The following is a 20,519-nucleotide window of genomic DNA, read 5'->3' on the forward strand; positions in this document are numbered from 1 at the left end:
CCGCCGACAGCCGCCTGGGGAGCCCGGGTCTCGGCCAATTGCGGCCGGCGGGGCTCCGGGAGGCGGAAGGGCCGAGGCGGCGCCCCCTGCGTTCCCGCCACTCGGTCCCGAGGCGGCGGCGAGGGTCGCGCGGAGGCGCCGGCGCCCGGAGGGGGGGGAGAGCCGGGCCGGGCGGCGGCGGGGGCGGCGGGCGCGGAGGGGCGGGGGCGCCGCCGGGGGCGGGCGAGCCGAGGCCGCGCGGGCGGGCGCGCGCCAGCGCGCGCCCCTTTTTCAGCAGTGTGGCGGGGCCGCACGCCCGCCCGCCTCGGCGGCTGGGCGCGGTTTGCGACGGTGGGGGGGCCGGAGGCGGCGGCAGTGGCGGCGGCGGCGGCTTTGCGGCCGGCGCGGGCCGGGCTTGCTTGACGGCGGTGTGGCGGAGGCCGCGGCCGAGGCGGCAGGAGCCCGGCGGGAGGCGCAGGAACATGTCCGAGAGGGAAGTCTCGGCGGCGCCGGCGGGAAGCGACGCGCCCGCGGCCAAGAAGCAGAAGCTGAGCAGCGACGAGAACAGCAACCCGGACCTGTCGGCGGACGAGAACGTGAGTGGGCGCCGCGGCCGCGGGCGGGGGGCGCCCCCGTGGGGGAGGGGCGGCGAGCGCCCCACCTGAGTCCCCGGCGCCTGCTCCCCGCCCCCAGGAAGCGCGTGCGGCGCCCCGCGCGGGGCATGCGGCTCCGGGGCCTGCGGGCTGACAGGTCCCGGCCGCGCGGAACTTCCCGCTGAGCCCAAGGGGCGGCCTCCCCGCCGGGCACGCACGGGCGCCTTCTCCCCCTCACGAGCCTCTTGGGCACCCCCGGCCGCTGCCCCCTCCTCCCTCCCCAAGTGAGCCCCCGAGCCGCGTGGGTCTGTGCGCGCGGCCGCGGCCCCAGGGTGAGCGCAGACCTGGCGCTCCCGGGCCGGGCCGAAAGCACCTGGAGAGCGGAGACTTTAATTTTTGCCTTGGCACCCCAGCAGCTACAGCCACAATGCCTGGCAAGTAGTAAGTGCCCCGTGATCGCTCGTGGGGTGAAGGGACCTTCTGACTCCTTGCTTTTACAGATGAGGAAATTGAGGGCATGAAGGAGGTCATGAATGATTTGCTGAAGTGGCAGAAGTGAGATTCAAGCCCAGAGCCTCCGAGGAAGGCCTGTCTCTCTCTTTCCACTCAGTGAAAAGAATCTTTCGATGAGAATAGTGAGGAATACTCTATGTTGTAGAAATCCCTTCAGAGGATCACTGGAAGAAATAAGTAGTTGGGTCTCTTTAAGAAACCCCAAAAGCTTCATTTGGATTAGCACACCAAAACTGAATCGAGGATTTAATGTTCTTAGATCTGAGGCAGCATGGAACAGTTACCTTCCTCAAAACTACACACTGTGTGTGACCCTGGGCAAGTTGATCAACTTTTCGGTGCTCTAGGCAAACTCTAAATTGCAGATAGGGTGCCAGTAAATGGAGTTTCCTCACCCGATTTGTCCCTGTGGCAGGAAAATCACAGGACGGGCCCCTCTCTCTTCTTTTATTCAGTTTATCTACAATGAAATAGGTCTCAAATAATTTTTAGTGTTTGTGTTTCAAAGAAACTGATTTTTGTGGTCTTAGGATTCTGTTGCTGGTGCCTTGATATATTTAATGATCAGATAAATGAAATCATAGATTTAGGATTGGGAAAGGGACTCCAGGTCATTTAGTCCAATTCCTTTTTATACAAAAGGAAAAAAACAGGCTTGGAGAGATTAAATGTCTCAGTAGAGGTCTGATGATAATTGCTTCAATGGAAAACCAGCCCTAATTTAATAAAATGACTTGTTTGGGGCTATATACAAAATATTCAATACTGTTAATGGTTATTGCTAACTGTAGTGATTTAAGAAGATTTTGTAACAAGTATACTGAATTAGCCATAAGGGACTTATTTTTGTCATTTTAAAACCTTTTAGCTCACAGGAAGTAGGAGGAGAAGCAGTTCTCTGATTTGTTTTAAATAATGCTAATTCAGGGCAACTAGATGACTGTTTGAAAAATTGTTAGTGGAGAAGCATTTCTTACACTGCTAATTTTGTGTTTCCCTACTACCTTGACCACCTGCTAAAGACTTGATAAATGTTTGAGTAAGGAGAATAAAAATGTGAAATTCATGTTCTATACAAATTTGACCCTTTCATTTTCTTTTTCAAGAAGCTACATTAGATCCTTATTGCCTCTAGGATCAAATACAAATCATTCTGTTTAATATTGAAAGCTTTTTTAAATCTGCATTTTAACCTGTCTTTTTAGTTTAATTAACACATTTCCCTCCTCCCACCAAAATGTTCTGCTGGACTAGTTCTAACATTTCATGTCTTGTCCATTGCCTTTGAATAAGACTTGTGCTTCATACATGGATGATGCTCTTTCTGCTCAAGTCTACTTCTTCAACTCCCTCTGTCAGGTCAAGCGCCACCTATTTCAAGAGACCTTTCTTTTGATTGATTTCCTCCCCATCCTTAAATGACTGCGTATATTTCTGTATATTCATCTATGTAACTAATGTTGTTTCCATGTGGTAGAAAGTAAATTTCTTGAAGACTTGTCTTTTTATCCCTAACACCTGACATAGGGAAGTGTGTGCACATATATGTATATTACTTAATAAGTAGTAAATATAACATTTTATGTTTAATCCCTATCCACTGGAAAGTCAAGATCAGAGAAACAAATCAAAACAATTAAGTTGACTACTACCTTATAGAGAAATAAAAGATGTTAAATTGATTGCTTTGGTACAGTGAAAAGATTACACAAGTCCTGTTTCCTGTGTGACCTTGGGTGAGTCACAGCTTCCTGGGGCTTCTGTTTGTTCATCCGTAAAATGAAAGGACTTAACCATCTAGTATTAAGAACCCGCTATGTGGGGGGGGGGGCAGCTAGGTGTCGCAGTGGATAAAGCACCTGCCCTGGAGTCAGGAGTACCTGGGTTCAAATCTGGTCTCATACACTTAATAATTACCTAGCTGTGTGGCCTTGGGCAAGCCACTTAACCCCATTTGCCTTGCAAAAAAAAAAAAAAACCTTAAAAAAAAAGAACCTGCTATGTGTTAGCCCCTCACTATAATAGGAACTTAGAGATATAAGTACAAAAAATATAAAACAATTCGTACTCACAGTGAGTGCATTCTATTCTAGTTAGGGAGACAAGCACATAAAATATATAGTGTAAATATAAGGTTTATAAAAGTAGTTAAATAATAGTTTGGAAAGGAAGCATTAGAAGTTGGGGAAGGTAATGAATAAACAGCATTTAAGATTAGATAACTTTTGAGATTCATTCAATCTCTGCATCTATGATTCTATGATTTTGACTTAGAAGTGGAGGAAGAATGAATTTTTAGAAATAAATAATAGGAAAAAAACCCCTAAACTTCAAGCTACTATTGATTAAAAGATATTTTAGCTAAAATGTAAAAAGAAATTGCCTTTAAATTCTATTTCTTGATGGTTTCTAATCTTTGCATATTGGAGACTTAATCCTTAATGTAAAAAAAAAATTCACACTCCTCATTGTAGTCGTTGTACTAGAAGATAAGATACTATTCATCATTATGCTTCAGTTTAGTAACACTTTAAATATATTTTTGCAATAACATATTTGAAAAATAGTAGCAAAACATGTATGTGTGAGAAGTATTATTTATCCAGCCTAGAAAAAGGTATGTTTGCATATTTATTTTGTAGTCATTAACAAGATACAGCCCTCGCTTTTGCAGGTCCCTCTACCTCACAGTTTTAAGTGCCTGTGTGGTTGGTTTTAGATGTATGAAAGTGAAAGAAGTCAGAAATATTCAAGGAAGAGTATCATTTCTTTCATGTAACTAACTTGAAAATTTCAAGTTTGGTGCCCTATGTATTTAATATCATATGAGTTACAGAATTTTTGTAAAAAGTGCTGCATGGAATATAATTAAGTTGAAATTAATTTTATTTTGGATAGTTCATAATACCCATTCTATTGGGGGCACATTTTTTGTATCACAAAATTTAGGAATTACTAATTTAAGGAATAACACTGGGGAGGAAATTCTTTGATGATTTTAGTTTTTAAAAAAGTAATAGCTGATCTCACTGAGAAAGTCTGAAATAAAATTTGTTTAAATTATATCTCAAAGAACAAATTTGATTTTTTGGAAGAAATTCATTGTAAGATTTTTAAGCTAACTATGTTATCAAGGGCAGTTAGGAAGCTGTTTCTATGTGTTGGGGGTAAAGATAGGTGATTCCAGGTAGACAAATTATATTTTAGAATGTGGACTAGTTTAGCCTAGTCTCTATCTCCATTCTCTTAATGGAAGACAGATTTCATTAATTTTGAAGGCTTTCCTAGTACCATCAGAGTTTTTCAATTTTTCTTGCTCTTTTTCTTCCCTCAAAATAAATATGCATGAGCTCCCATCACAAAAATTTGTACAAACTTTGAATCACCCTTAAAAGTACATCATTTGAAGAAAGAGTTAAGATTGCAACAGATGCTTGCTTACCTTATTGACCTAACTTGGGAATTCTATAATTTTCATGTCTTAAATTTGTTCCTTCAAATTCTACTTTAAGGATGATTTAAGGTTTGCAAATGATGGTAGCTCTTACATATTTATTTTAAGGTAAGGAAACAAGAGAAATTGAAACTCTTGCATTATGAAAGCATTCAAAACTAAATGAAATCTATATTCTATTAGAGAATGAGACTAGACTAGGCTAGACTAGACCACATTCTAGAATATAATTAAATCTCCCTGAGACACCTACCTTTTCCCCAACATATAGAGACGACTTTCTAACTGCATGTCTGTCACATTCAGTGCTTTATGTTATTATTGTAGGCACATATTTATGCACTTAGAAATTCTGACAAGGGAGGGTCTTTAGATATTATCTTTTAAGTCTAGGTTTTCTGAAGTATAGACCTATGGACTAACTAGCAGCTTTTTACCAAAACATTTTACTATTAAAATGTTTTTTGCACTCAAAGACTGAATTTTTAAAACTGATTCCTGTTTTTCTTATCAAAAGTGTCCTTTTCTTTGCTTACAAGTCCTAATCCTGAGCGATGACTGTAGAGAGTAATATTAGAGTTTTTAACTATTTTATGTGTTTAATATATGGTTTGAATTGGAAAATACAAATCCAGATCATTTTCTTCACTTTAAATTACAGAAAAAATCAGAAAAATTGGATGACTTACCTAAAATATTGGATTAGAAATAAAACAAGGCCAAATCTCCTGACCCCAGCATCTATCTTTATACCTACCTTACACATTGTTACTATGTTTGTCAGGGTAATTTTAAATTTAATTTGAGATCTTTCACCTCTCAATTTAATTGTTTCTTTAAAAATTAAGAATGATCATTCTCCTTAGAATTTTTTGTTTCAAAATACAGTTTTGTAATTTTAAATTTTCCTTTGCAGGATGATGCTATCAGTATAGAAAGTGGCCCTAACACGGAACGACCTGATACTCCAACAAATACTCCAAATGCTCCTGGAAGGAAGAGTTGGGGGAAGGGAAAATGGAAGTCAAAGAAGTGCAAATACTCGTTCAAATGTGTCAATAGTCTCAAGGTATGTGGGAGAAAAGTACAACCCTGTGACCTTGAATTATAAACCTGAAAATTATTTTGAAATAGTTACTATTTTATATTTAAAGTGTTGTCAAGGGGCATCTAGGTAGCACAGTGGATAGAGCACTGGCCCTGGAATCAGGAGTACCTGAGTTCAAATCTGGCCTCAAATACTTCCTAATTACCTAGCTGTGTGGCCTTGGGCAAGTTACTTAACCCCATTTGCCTTGCAAAAAAAACTAAAAAAAAAAGTTTAAAAGTTCAAAGTGTTGTCAAATCCTATCAAAGAAAGATTATTTTGAAAATAAAATAAATGTTTTGGCTGCTTATTTAATATTATCTCACAATGCCCAAATTTCCTTCTTTTTTAAATAACGTTTTATTTTTTAAAATCTCTACTTTTTGACACCAGCTAATTTAAAAGGCTGACCATGGTCCATTTGCTTTGAGTCAGCATAAATTGAACTAGATGGCTTATGGAGGTTTTTTTTTTTAAATCAATTTATGACGGTTCTGTTTGTGTTTCTAAAGGATTAGGTAAAATATAAATATCAGTTATTTCAAAAGTTTCTTTTTGTATGAATAGATGGTATTTTTATTATACTAAGGATTACTGGATTTTTGTCATCAGTGTGGCATTAGAATCTTCATTTAACTTTTTAAAAGTTAATTTTCAATCCAGTGCATTCTCTTCCTCCTCTCTTCTCCTTCAGTGGTTTAAATCAAATAAATATATAAAAACTAAAGCCTGGATTAACTTTAACTTCTCAGTATCTAAAGGTAAGTGATTTTTTTTTGTTCAGTATTACTTTTGGAAGTATAATTCCAAAATCTAATAATTGTAGACTATTTTGTGAAATGATGTAAACATGGCAGTTATGAAAATTATTTTTTGCTATTTAGATTTTTTTAAGTTACTATTTAAATACTTAAACTAAAACAAGAAATAAAGATTCAGGTTTTTTTTGTTTTTTGTTTTTAGTTTTTTTTGCAAGGTAATGGGGTTAAGTGGCTTGCCCAAGGCCACACAGCTAGGTAATTATTATGTGTCTGAGGCTGGACTTGAACCCAGGTACTCTTGACTCCAGGCCAGTGCTTTATCCACTGTGCCACCTAGCCGCCCCTAGATTCAGTTATTTTTTATGGAGTGGCACAAAAGTTTACTGTTTACCCTGAAGATGAATAGGAGAAAGTAACTTATATTGCTAGTAAACTCCTAATTCCCACAAAAGCTTTTGTGAGTCAAGTTGATAACCCTCTTTTCCCTTTAAAGTCACATAGATCTTCTTAGTTGCTTTTTGTGAAAGTGAATGATTTTTTTCTAGTCAACTTTTTGGGTCTTACATATCTTTCTCAAGGTTGTGAATTTTTGTTCAATAGAATTCTATGTATTATTTAGAGGAATTCATTATAGTTTATTCTACAAGGGAAAAGACCATTTCACAATTGCCTGTTCCAAGGAAAGAAGTATTACATTATGATCTGAAAACTGCAGTAAGATAAAATTTTGGTGAAAATAGTTTATACAGTTGAAAAATACTACTTTTAGATAACTTTTCAACTTAGGTTCAAGTATATAATATAAGGCATTTTGGATAAATTTGTGTGTTAAGCTAATTTATGTTTTTCATCTATACACCTAGTTAGAAATATATTAGCTTGGCATACAGTTAAAAAACTATTTTTCATCAAGTCCAATTCATGTGTAATGCTAAGATGATTTGTAATAGACTTTTTAAAAGGTTTTAACCATTTTTGTCTTTCTAATGGTGTTTGTTTCTCTTAACAGGAAGATCACAACCAACCATTATTTGGAGTACAATTTAATTGGCACAGTAAAGAAGGAGATCCCTTAGTTTTTGCAACTGTAGGGAGTAACAGGGTAAGTATATTAAAGATGATTTCTTTTCAATTTAAGTATTAAATAAAGGTTTTTAAATGCCTATCTTGTGGTAGGAATTGAGGACGCAAAGACAAATTAAATACTCCTTGTCCTTAAGAAGTTTATTCTGTTTTACTGGAGTTTTGATGATAGTTTTGAAATAATGAAATCCATATAGTCTGAGATTTTTAAAAAAATAAGCCATAGTTGAACACTTGACAAATTCCTTAATGTAAAATGTAAACATACTTCAGGTGAATGAATTTAGATGTCCCTCATTATTTTAGTAAATTCAATATGTACAGTTTACTTTTGGAAGAACTTATTAGACATAACTTTACAATCAGTAAATTTCAAGGTTATTTAGAGATCAGTGATGAAAGAGACTCAGTAATTTTAAAGATGACCATTTTTTAAAATCTGAGTTAAAACTATAAGCTGAAAAAAATTATTCTTTTGTTTTTTGCAATAAATATTTGGATTTTTTTCCCCCTTGAGCAGATCAAAATAGTACAGAAAAACAAGGATTATTTGAAAAAGAACTGTGTTTTTATGCTTTTTTGTTGATCTTAAGTTAAGCCAGAGTTTGAATTCCTAATGTGGGATGATTGTCTGTATGAATAGATAAAGAAGGGAAAAAAGCCCATTCCATGTCTTCAGGAAATCTTAGACCTTATTCACCTTCATCATCTAATCATTTCACTTTGGTAAGACATTATTACCTTGGCACTACTCTGTGTGGGGTAGATAGCCTATTAAAATATAGCTTCTTAAGCCTAATAGTTTAGGTAATCAATTAACAACCTTGGGGAAAAAATTAATTGCATTGGGAATTGTGATAGACCTTTGGACTTTTGAGATTCAGGCTTGAAACTGGTACCAGGAGTTAGAAAGAGAATTAACTAAGGATTTGAAAGAACAGCAAAGATAAACCCGATTAAGTCCACCATTTTATCAACAGCATCAGCACCTCTACTACTTAAAAAAAATCATCTATGCTTCAGTGCTAGATTGTTGAAACTTGAAACTAAGCTGCTTTAAATTGTGGACTCTCAAGCTCTCAGAATTTAAGAATTGTTATTGATTTTCAAGTGGAAACTTGAAATCCACCTATTCTTTGATCTCACTTTTAACATCATCTAAGTGCTTAGAGATGGAACTGTCACTCTATATAGAAATTAGAAAGTTTCAAAGTCTCTTTCTTTTTTTTAAGTGAAAACTTCAAAGCAGATAAGAATAAAAACTCTGTGCAAAACCCTTGCTTCATTTCTTGTAGTTTTCCGTAAATTTGGTATAAGGTAGAAGCTTCTTAGTTCTTATTTAAGGAGATTGTTGCAATATCAATAAGGCCTTGCTCATCCTTTAAAAAGAATCCTCCAGTATGGATACTTAAGGCTCTTAAATCTGTTGTACTCTCTTTCAGCTTGACATAGTTTCTGAGATTTCATCTATATATTTTCCCAAGATTTATCACTGAATTTGGTAACATGGTATCTTGCCATTTAAAAATTCTACTTTGGGGGTAGCTAGGTATCGCAGTGTACCGGTAGAGCACCCAGCCCTGAAGTTAGGAGGACCTGAGTTCAAATCCAGCTTGAGACACTTAATAATTGCTTATCTCTGTGACTTTGGGCAAGTCACTTAATTTTATTGCCTTGCATAAATAAAATTAAAAAACCCCATAGATTTAAAAATTCTACTTTGCAAATAAGATACATACATCTTCAAATTCAGTTTTTATCTTTGGTTTTCTAACCTTGAAAAGAATACACAGAAGAAAAATAGTTTCAGACAAAGAATGACGCTATTTAACCCAGTATCCTTTGGCCTGTGGGAAACATTCATTAATTGCCTTAAGGATACTTAAAACATATTGTAAAATCTAGGTTGAACAAAAAATTACAGGCCACTCAATTGATCATAGAATTATTTTAACTGGATCTTTTTTTTAAAAAATTGGAATAAGGGAACTCTCCCTATGAGAAAACTTCCTTTATATACAACTTAGAAACCACACTTCAGTTTATAATTTTGAAAGTTGTTTGGTTTACTGAGCTTTTAAGTGACTTAGCTAACATCATAATGTAGCTGGTATGTGTCAGAGTTGAGACTTTAATCTACTCTCTTCATGCCAACTATTTGTCTACTTCATCTTGTTATGTCTTGTACTACCACATTTCCTCAAAAATGATGATTCTTTTTTTCAGGATGCTTATAATATAAGTCCTACCCCCAAAATAAGCCCTAGTTAAGAGTGCAGGCCAGACAGACACATTTAGTATATGTCTGTTGCAATATGATATACATATTGAATTAAAAAATAATATTAATATATAAATAAGATTATTGACATTAATATTAAAAATAAATGATGATAAAAGTTATTATTTATTTTTAAACTTTAATAATATGATGCTTTCAGCTTTGAAAGGCTCTTCTGATCCTTTCAATAACCTGTAAGTTGGGTACTATTAATATCCTCCTTTTATAGATGAGGAAAGTAAGTTACTGGTAATGTAAAGTGATTTTCCCCGGATCATGCAGTAAGTATCTGAATTGAGATTTGAATGCAAATTCTTTACTGTAAAGTCACTATTCTTTCTACTAGTCCATATTACCCTAGAGATAGCATGCTTGAGATCCAAATTGTGCAATTGTTACCAGAAGGATTATTGATTGTTTTCTATTTGGCAAGCAGTCAAAGTTAGCCAAGTTTCAAGTTACATAAGGACTTGGTAAAAACTATCTAAAAGAAGGGGAAATCTTTTAACATTGTTTATCATATGTATTGTAAAGTGAGACTTTATCATCGTTGACTTTGTTGCTTAGTATTCCAATATGGTTTCTTAAAGCTCTTTAAAACCTGCAGAATAAACTTCTTTGTTTATCAAGATTAAATTCACTCTTCATTTTGTTTTATCAGGTTACACTATATGAATGTCATTCACAAGGAGAAATCCGATTATTGCAGTCTTATGTGGATGCTGATGTATCCTTCTCTAAAGTATATCTGTTTTTGTGGATATGTGAATTGACTTGAGATAAGGATGTCATCCCTGAAAAAATGTTTTAAGTTAATTATGCCTCTGAAATTTGCATTGATCTTCATTACTTTCCAGTTATGACATTCCCTCTTCCATAATTTGACTGTTTCCCATATTATTAGAGTCATAACATAATTGATAGTAGTAGAGTTTTAACATTTGCAGAGCATTTTACAGACATTGTGTCATTTGCTCCTTCTCTCAACAACTGTGAGGGTGGGTATTAAGGTATTACTAGTAGCCTTGCCTATGTCTTACAGAAGAGGACAAAGTATCAAGGGGGGGGGGCAGGAATTCTGTTTTGAGAGGTTTAGTTTCTGATTGATACTATCTATTTCTTCTATGGATTTCTTTTTTTCTTTTGAGCTTTTCTGGAGTTTCTTACTGTTCTCTTCATCTAGATTCAGAATTTCATCAGGCATTAGGTATTTTTTTGTAAATTTGTTGAGAACTTGGTAATTTCTTTAAGGATTTTCTAATCATCCTTCCAGTCTGGTTTTTTGATCCTCTCAACTGATTTATGTACTTGTGTTCTGAACTTTTACTGAATTTTTTTTCTCCTAAATACTTTAGTGTTTCAACCTCTTTATATTTTTATCAATTACCCAGTTTTTGACTTCTTTCAGTTTGCTGGTGGGCACATGCGTCCTGCTCCCCAGCCTTCTCATGTTGAGAATAGAATTCATCAGTCTAGGGCCCTGTTTTGAATTCCATTTGCTGCTAAAGTCCTGTTCTCCTGTTCTCAGACTTAGATCAGCCACACACATAGTGATTGTCCTGCTCCAAAGCCTCCCTTGACTCTGTTTCTTGAGATTAGGCTGAATCTTTGTCCTGTGCCTCTTTGCAGAGTGTGGGTTTTTCAGGCAGAGTATCTGAAGTCTTGGTTGTCTCTTAACCTAGACCAGCGCCGCCCCCCCCCCCCCCCCCCCCGCCCCAGTCATAAGACTGCCATGTTTTTATCCTTTCCCCTCCACTCAATGTGATTGTTCATGTATTTAGTTTCTCTGCCAGGTAAATATGTTGACTAGTGGCTAAAGTGCTTAAATTTAACATTTTAAGACTTAAACTTCTCTAGTGTTCATTCCTAAAGATTTTGCCTTATTGGGCTTCATTCTTTTTTTTTTCTTTTTTGCAAGGCAGTGGGGTTAAGTGGGTTGCCCAAGGCCACACAGCTAGGTAATTATTAAAGTTTTTGAGGCCAGATTTGAACTCAGATACTCCTGACTCCAGGGCCAGTGCTCTATCCACTGTGCTACCTAGCCACCCCTGGGCTTCATACTTAATGTGAATTCGGTTATAATTACTCTATATCTGATCCACAATTCTCTATTTCTTTCTTTCTATTAGAGAGTTAAAGAGACCTATGAAAAGTGACTAATTTGTTATCTTACTGGTTTTTGTATCATGATACTCAAAATATTTATTTTTATTTCTATTTATTTATGTTCTATACTTTTCATATTTATGTATACATACAGCTTTTCCCAATAGCTATCAATTCCTTACAGGTGGAAACTGTTCTATTTTTGTCTTTGTCTCCTCAGTCTTTATCAGGTGCTTGAGTTAAAATAAGAATTTAATAAATGCTTGTTGATTGAAATGGTCAGTAATGATACTGTGAAGATTGGATCCAGGAGGATTTGAAGAAGGTTTCTGTTGTCTCCAGCCTTAGAGTATGAATAATTCATGAAGTTTTTGAATATCATCCTAGACTCTTTAGTGTGGAATACACAGCCATCTATAACTTAGCTCTGCTTGCCTGGTCTAATCTTAAATCCCTTTAACCACCAACATAAACTCTTAGGTGGTCTAAATATACTTTGTTTATTCTTTTCTCTGTTCTGAAGGAAACATTATCCAGTGGAAAAAATATGGACTTTGGAGCCACAGGGCCTCAATTTAAATCCATTATTTATCACCTATTTCTTATTACCAAGGATCATGTTAAAATATATTAACCTCTCTTGGGTTTCAATTTCTTCACTTATAAAATCAAGGATTTGGACTGTGACCTCTTTTGAGAGTCTTTCCAATACTAGATCCATGATAAGCCTATTATTCATATTCCCTGTCTTAGAATAATCTTACTCTAAATCTTATGCATTTGTCCACATTGTTGCTCCCACATAAGTAAATACAAATATTTAGATTTTTCAGTCATTTTCTGTTCTTTTGTCTTCGTCTACATTCTCTGAAACTTCGAAAAATATCAATTTGTACACAATCTAGCCATTTGAGGTCTATTTTTGACACTTCAACCTCTTATTAAAGGAACAGGCTTCCTCTTGAAATAGTGAATGTAGTCAAAGATTTAAGACCTCTAGGATTGTATTTCATGTAAAAGTTTGCTCTGTAAGAACTTGGATTATGCCTAAGAATTGAATTGTGATAGATAACTTTTGTAGAATCACTTCCACTTCTGTAATTCTAAGTTGAAAATTTGTACAGATCAATATGCTAAGAAGGTGATAATGTCAGAGAAACTAATAGTAGAATTGAAAAAGTCTCCCAAAAGAATTTAATTGAATCCAGATTTAGTTGAATTATTGATTGATAATCACATTCATTTTTTTTAGGTTTTTTTTTTTTTTTTGCAAGGCAAATGGGGTTAAGTGGCTTGCCCAAGGCCACACAGCTAGGTATTTATTAAGTGTCTGAGACTGGATTTGAACCCAGGTACTCCTGACTCCCAAGGCCAGTGCTTTATGCACTACGCCACCTAGCTGCCCCTACATTCATTTCTATCAATAAAAAATACCTAATATTTCTAGACACTGGGCTCACAAAGATGAAAAGTGCTTACGATAGATAATGCATGATTTATTGAATAGTGATGATTCCCTTGATGTTTTAATAATTCATAAACCTATGGAATATTAGAAAATATGACTGTGCTTTATTACTCTAAAACAGAGGTTTCTCACAGTGTAGACCTAACTTTCAGGGGGTTCCCCAAAGTGAAAATTATCTCTAATAATATTAAATAAAACCAATAGCTATACTGGACAACAGCCCCTCTTTGTGGCTTCCTCAATTTTTAAGAGTATAGAGTAACCCTGAAACCAAAAAGTTGGAGAAATACTGCTTTACAGACAAATTTTCCATTTAAATGAAGAAAAATTTGTGGAACTAGACTGCAGCACAAGTTTTTGAGACTGAATGAGTAGGTAGAAAAGTAGTGGATGAATTTCACTTCAGGCCCAGTATAGAGTATCCTATGTAGGGAAATGTGATAGACCAACTTTAATAGAGGAGATGGTCCACAACAGCCAGTAAGAGTCAAGTGACTTGAGGCCAGATTTGAATTCAGATCCTCCTGATTCCAGGGCTGGTGTTTTATCTACTGCCATAAACAAAAAAAAAAAAACAAAAAAACCAGACATTTACTAAGTAGTGGATTGAATTTTTAAGGTATTTCTCTTGAAATTTGAAAGAATTAAGTTTAGAATAAAGTAATAACTTCCATTGAAAGGTAGGAAACTTTTAAAGTCATTTTTCCCAAGAAGGTAAAATTTAAATGTATAAAGAACAAAACTTCGTTGCCCTCTGACAAGAAAGTCCATTTTTAATATCAGGTACAGAATATTGGCCTGGATAACTCCTGGATTTTGTATAGCCTATAAGTTTGTAATATTCTCACTGACAGTGTCTATATGCATTGAATGCATAAAAGACATTAATGTATTAATTTTAGCTTTCTTCACAATGTGAATCAATGTATAATTCATTCAATAATAGGGACTTGTGTTCCTTGTTTGTTTTAAGATGAGTTTTTTTCCCTTGGATAACATTTTTAAAACTTACTTTTCTAATTACATGTAAACATTTTTAGCATTCATTTGGTTTTTATCTAATTGCTACTTTGATTTGACATTTTTTTGATGTTCTCAGATATTCATTGCTTAAATGGATCTTTGCTTTCATCAGTGTGGATATTAAATATTTAAATTGAAATCTCCCATCTGTCCATGTCCCTTGATAAGTTCACCATAGGAACATCATGCAATGTGGCAAGAGACTTTTCTTGCTTACTTCTGACATCTTGAGGATACCGGGGTAATTTACAGATTGTCTGCTGGTTCTCTCTTGTTTTCATCAATTCAGTTCCTTGATAATATCCTTTACTCTCACTTTTTGAAGTTCTTTGGACAGCCTGCAAACACCAACTATGTACCCTTTCTTTGACTTCTGCTTTGTTCTACATTCAGAATCAGTTCTTTCTATGTATGTGTATGATATTTTCTATCATAAGTCTTTTAGAATTGTCTTTTCATTGTATTACTGAGGAGAGCTAAGTTCATCATAGTTGATTATCACACAGTGTTGTTGTTAATTTATACAGTGTTCTTTAGGTTCTACTCACTTCATTCAACTTTGGATCATTAAAGTCTTTCCAGGATTTTCTGAAGCCTGCCTGCTCGTGGTTTCTTATAGAACAGTAGTACTCCATCAAAATTTTTTTGGTCATTCTCCAATTGATGAGCATCCTCTAAATTTCCAATTCTTTGCCACTACAAAAAGAGCTGCTATTAATATACCTGTATATGAGGATCTTTCCCCCTTTTTTGTGATCTCTTTGGGATACAGACCTAGAGTATAGTGGTATTGCTGGATCAAAGGAGTTTGCGGTTTTATTACCCTTTGAACATATTTCTAAATTGTTCTCCAGAATGTTTGGATCAGTTCACAATTCCACCAACTATTAGTTTTCCCATATCCCCTTTGACATTGATCATTTTCCTTTTTTATCATGTTGACCAATCTGATAGATATGAAGTGTTACCTCAAGTGGTTTTAATTTGCATTTCTCTAATCAATAGTGATTTAGAATATTTTTTCATATGATTATAAATAGTTTTTAATTTCTTCATCTGAAAATTACCTGTTCGTATTGTTTGACTATCAATTGGGGAATGACTTGTATTCTTATATGGTTGACTCAACTTTATATATTTTAGAAATGAGTCTTTTTTGAGAAATACTACTATGAAAATTGTTTCCCAACTTTTCTGCATTCTTGGTTGCATTGGTTTTGTAGAGCTTAGATTCTAGTGAGGGAGACTACATAAATAAATCAGTACATTCAAGATAAATGCAAAATAAAATGGAAAAGGAGAAAGAAATTAATTTGCTGTCACAAACATCTGGAGTAGCTGGAGAGCAAGTTTCTTCAAATGAGTTTATCAATGAAAGAAGTTCTTACTATGTTTTTGTACATGTTTGATAGATTGTTGATTATCACAATTAATGGAATTTTGAAGGAGGCGTCCTCTTTTTAGCTGCAACTTCTCTCTTTTTTTTAACCAATTTAACATCTTTTATTGATTTTATTGATTTTAACCTTATTCCCTTCATAGTGGTAATATTAAAAATTATTATGATTCTGTTATTCCAGATGCATATTCATTTGTTTGTTGGACAAGAATTTCATATTTAATGTTACCAGCATAGGGAATTTTTATAGATGTTCTCAGAACTATGATTCTTAGCATTTCTCTTGCTCCACTGCTACCATTGTTGCAGAAATGGATTGAGACTTCACAGAACTGCTAAAATCAATAGCATCAAGGTATTCTTCCTTAGCTGGTAGTGCTAATCACTTTGTAGTTTTCCTTTGTTTCATAGTCTGCCACAGCCAATAATATAACTGTCAAGTGCCCTGCCTAATTGAAATAAACTTCTCTGTACTATGCTAGATTGTTCCTCAGAAACAAGCTTAGTCTACTCCCAGTACCTTACTCAAATCATTTTCAATGTAATTAGACTTGCCATGCTTGTGCTACACTAGTAAAGTTTTAAAGAATTCATGCTCTCTACTATACCATAATGAGGAATCATAGTAGGACTTTGTGAAGGATTTTTTTCCCTTGAATTTCATCATTTAAAAATAATTTATTTTGGAAAGATTTTCTTCATTACATCTGGATTAATGTTTAAAAGATAATAATACTATATGGTTGTTTTCATGAAAATTTTAGAGTAAGGATAATGTCCTTTTTTCCTGTTTTTTTAATGTAAAATATGCATATAATAATTTAGTAAAATTCTTTCCTATAAGCCTCTATAAAGTTATTCTATTTAAGAAAAGTCATTGTGACATGAACTGAAGAATGTGTGCATTCATTTTAGCAATGATTTAACCATCTTTTTTTGCTTATGGTATCAAAATAGTATCTCATAGGCTATCAGAAGAGCCATTGATTTGTGACAAAGCAAAAGGTAGTTGCTCAGCTATTGAAAGTTCTTTTCTTGCATCTATTATCTTCTAAATTGTTCATCATTTCTATCAAAAACCATCCCTAGAAAACAAACCCTTAAATAGTTATCAACTTATTCTTTCAGGGTTGGCAGAATGATAAGCATCAATAACATAATGTGGAAGAACAGGGAGAGCTACAGGTTTGAACCAGTAGAAGTGTCCTGGGCGCTTCCTTTGCTCATGCTGGGTCTTCTCATTTCTAAAGGCAGGGGTCTTTTCTTTTTGCCCAGAGTTACCCATTGTCTCCATTACTTGCCTGAGCTTTGGTTCTTATCCTGTATTCTTAGCGTATGGGAATCTCTACATCAAAAATCTGCTTTCTGGGGTGGCTGTGGGTGGTGCAGTGGTTAGAGCATCAACCCTGGAGTCAGGAGTACCTGAGTTCAAATGCGGCCTCAGAAACTTAATAATTACCTAGCTGTGTGATCTTGGGCAAGCCACTTAACCCCATTGCCTTGCAAAAACCTAAAAAAAAAATCCACTTTCCTCAGAATGAAGTTATGATACTAGATGATTGCTTGTTCATTACTATGATTCTTTGTATCATATTGTGAAAAGTTTGCATTATTTCTCATATTTAAGTATTTAATATTGTTAATATTTATAGTAATTCTGAATTCAGCAATTTTTATCAAGTGAATTCATTTCCTAATAACTGAGCCCTTTGGATTTATTGAACCATACTACTAAACTGTGTTTATTTTGCTTTGTAGTGTAGTTTGAGATCTGGTATAGCCTAGGAATATGTTTTTGTCATCATATTTTATTTAATAAAATTCTTTTTCTAAAATCAGTACAAAAAAATCACAGAATTAGGGTCTGAAGGAACCTCAAGATATAGTTGTATTTCTGGTTTTGAGAGTTCTGTGATGTATTCTGCATGTTTAAAAACCAGAAATACATAAATAAATACATAAATAAAAGAAAGAATAGAAGAAACTGTAGTGTTATCTAGTCCTCCATTTTACAAATAAGGAAACAGACCAGAGATGATTTTAAAATAACTTGTTGAAGATAACATGAAATAAATGGTAGAACCAAGATTTAAACCCACATCCTCTGACTTCAAATTCAATTATTTTCTATTTGAACTATTACTTTCTAAATCTTATTTAGATGTTTGAGCAAAGGACTACATAATGTACCCTGAGACCATGTAAGCTGCCCAGTGAAGTTGGAAATCTCTGTAATTACTGAATCCCACCCTTCTGAATGTAGCATTTTATAATTGAATGATTTTTCAATCATGTGTGTAATTCAGATTCTTATTTTACTGAAGAAAAGGAATTTTAAGTGATTAGATTCTTAGTTTGAATCAGGAATACAAAGAGGAAAAAATTGTCTGTATTTTTAATGACTACAACATAGGAGAAGAATTATTTTTCACTCAGTAAGAGTTTAGTACTTTTCAGAGGCAGTTTCAGAATATTTGAATCAAATTATAGAATGTTAAGTAATACATCTTTCACAGAGAATGAAATGAGTGTTTAGAAATTTTTTTTTATATTTGTGTTCCTTAACAGTACTTTTTCTTAGGCTGATGAAAACTTTTATACTTGTGCGTGGACTTATGATAGCAATACAAGCCATCCTCTTCTAGCTGTGGCTGGATCCAGAGGCATAATTAGGATAATTAATCCCATAACAATGCAGTGCATCAAGGTAAGTTTTCAGGTTAAGACCACTGATTTACTTTCTTTGAATGTATGTCATTGGAGCTTTGTCATGAGGAATTTGTAGCTAGTGAAATTTTGAATTTTGGTATTAGGTAAAATGATTATACTTTCTTAAGAGTTCCTAGCCCTAAAGTTATTTAAAACTGCATTTAGCAGACAGACTTAAAGTGAAAGTATTGTACATGTGTTTGGATAAAAATACATGTGAGTTCCATTTTTTAAGTCTTATATTTTTGTAATGTCTGGATAAAGTATACTAGAAAAAAGGAAAGAGGAAGGAAGAGGGATTTTTTTTGGTTTTTTAATTTCCTTCTCCTTGACCTCCCAGATTTTTTAACTCTTTGTGCTCATCTCAGTTTTAAATACTTGGACATAGATTTTGAAAGGTTCACATAGGACCCATTTATGAAATTGATTTCCATTTTTGTCAAATAATATTTGTCTTAGGGATATTAACTTTATCTTTAAATTTTATTTTAGCACTATGTTGGCCATGGAAATGCTATTAATGAACTGAAATTTCATCCAAGAGATCCAAATCTTCTCCTCTCAGTAAGCAAAGGTAAGACAAGCAACTCTTTCTTTAAGACTACTTATATGTGAATGAAGTCATGCTCTTCTTTCCTTTTAGTTAAGAGTTAAGCAAGAATTATACTGAAAGTTATACTGAAAAATCTTAGAAATGTTAAAGCAGTAAGGAATAAAAACATAAGTATAGATGAAATGTCAAACTAAAGTAAGTTCTGAAAAGAAGACAGTTACTTATGGCATTTTACTGAAGTAAATGAAGTTAACAGTGTCAGGGGATTCAGTAAAAGATAAGAGGGGACTGATATTGTGAATTATTTTAATAATTTGAAGAATGTCATCAATAGCATGTTACACCTAGTTTAAAAGCATATTTTACAAACCAGGAAACCAAAGATTCTTTTCATTCTTTAATTTTATATATAGTTGTAATCTTTTTGATATCATTAATGTGATCTAATTCATATTTATGAAATATGTATTTTCTAAAATGCTAAAATAGTATGATCTTGTTTTACAAAATCATAGATTTATTTTTTCCTTTCTTTTTTTTTAAATTTATTTTTATTCTCATTTTGTACAAATGTTTTTTTACATTAATAAAATATTCTTGTTTACAAGTAAACAAAATACCCCTCCTACCCCATGAATATAGATAGACTTGCTTGGGCGAAAAAAGTAAAGGGGAGAGAAAAAAAATTAAAATTAAAAAAAAAATACTAATAATTGTAGGTATGGCCAGGTGGTACAATGGACGAAGCACCAGCCCTGGAGCCACGAGCACCCGAGGTCATATCCAGCCTCGTAAACCCAACAATCACCCAGCCGTGTGACATGCAAGCCACCTGATCCCCGCTGCCCTGCAAAAACCAAAAAAAAAAGGGAAAAAAAGACCCAAAATAAAATAAAATAGTAATAATAGTAGGGGTGGCTGGGTGGCAGACAGAGCATTGGCCCTTGAGCCAGGAGCACCTGGGTCCAAATCCAGCTCCAGACACCCAAAGATCACCCTGCTATGTGGCCCTAGGCAGGCCATCCAGCCCCACTTGCCCTGCACCCTCCCCCAAATAATAATAACAAAAAATGTGCTTGAGTCTTTGTTCCAACACCAACAACTCTGTCATGGGTGGATCTCATTATTTATGATAACTCCATCACAAAAGTTACTTCCATATTTTTCCACCGTTGCCATTGCTGATTGCAGCTCCCTCCTTTCTTATTTCTCCACTACCATGTACTATATTTTCTCTCTCCTTTCACTCTGACTCTGCTGTAGGGTCGTTGACTGGCTCAGCAGACAGATCCCTGGTCCTGGGGCCAAGAAGCCCTGAGCCCCCATACCACCCCTTAGGCCCAGAGTCCACCTGGCCCTATGGTCCTGGGCAGGCCTTCCAATCCCAACCCCTTGCAAGAAAAAAGAAAATGTGTTATATCTGACCACTGTCCCCCCATGGTCCATCCTCTCCTGCTTTATTCACACACCCCCCCTTCCCCCTGCTCCCCCCTTCTTACTCCAGATGTCT

The 20,519-nt window shown here is 35.5% G+C and overlaps 1 protein-coding gene across 2 annotated transcripts in view; it reads left to right on the top strand.

Moving 5' to 3' along the window:
• Positions 1–352: 352 nt before the first annotated feature.
• LOC141508432 (polycomb protein EED) overlaps positions 353–20,519 on the top strand; it is a 33,338-nt gene continuing 13,171 nt past the window's right edge. The window contains exons 1-6 of one of the 2 annotated variants that reach the window (XM_074217058.1): positions 353–575; positions 5,456–5,608; positions 7,397–7,489; positions 10,413–10,478; positions 18,329–18,454; positions 18,949–19,030. In XM_074217058.1, coding sequence (XP_074073159.1) covers positions 462–575; positions 5,456–5,608; positions 7,397–7,489; positions 10,413–10,478; positions 18,329–18,454; positions 18,949–19,030 — 634 coding nt within the window. In that variant the 5' untranslated portion in view covers positions 353–461. The remainder of the gene's footprint in view (positions 576–5,455; positions 5,609–7,396; positions 7,490–10,412; positions 10,479–18,328; positions 18,455–18,948; positions 19,031–20,519) is intronic. The other variant, XM_074217059.1, reaches the window with a different exon arrangement.

The sequence above is a fragment of the Macrotis lagotis genome, chromosome 1 (genome assembly GCF_037893015.1).
Source record: "Macrotis lagotis isolate mMagLag1 chromosome 1, bilby.v1.9.chrom.fasta, whole genome shotgun sequence".
NCBI classification, from domain to species: Eukaryota; Metazoa; Chordata; class Mammalia; order Peramelemorphia; family Peramelidae; genus Macrotis; species Macrotis lagotis.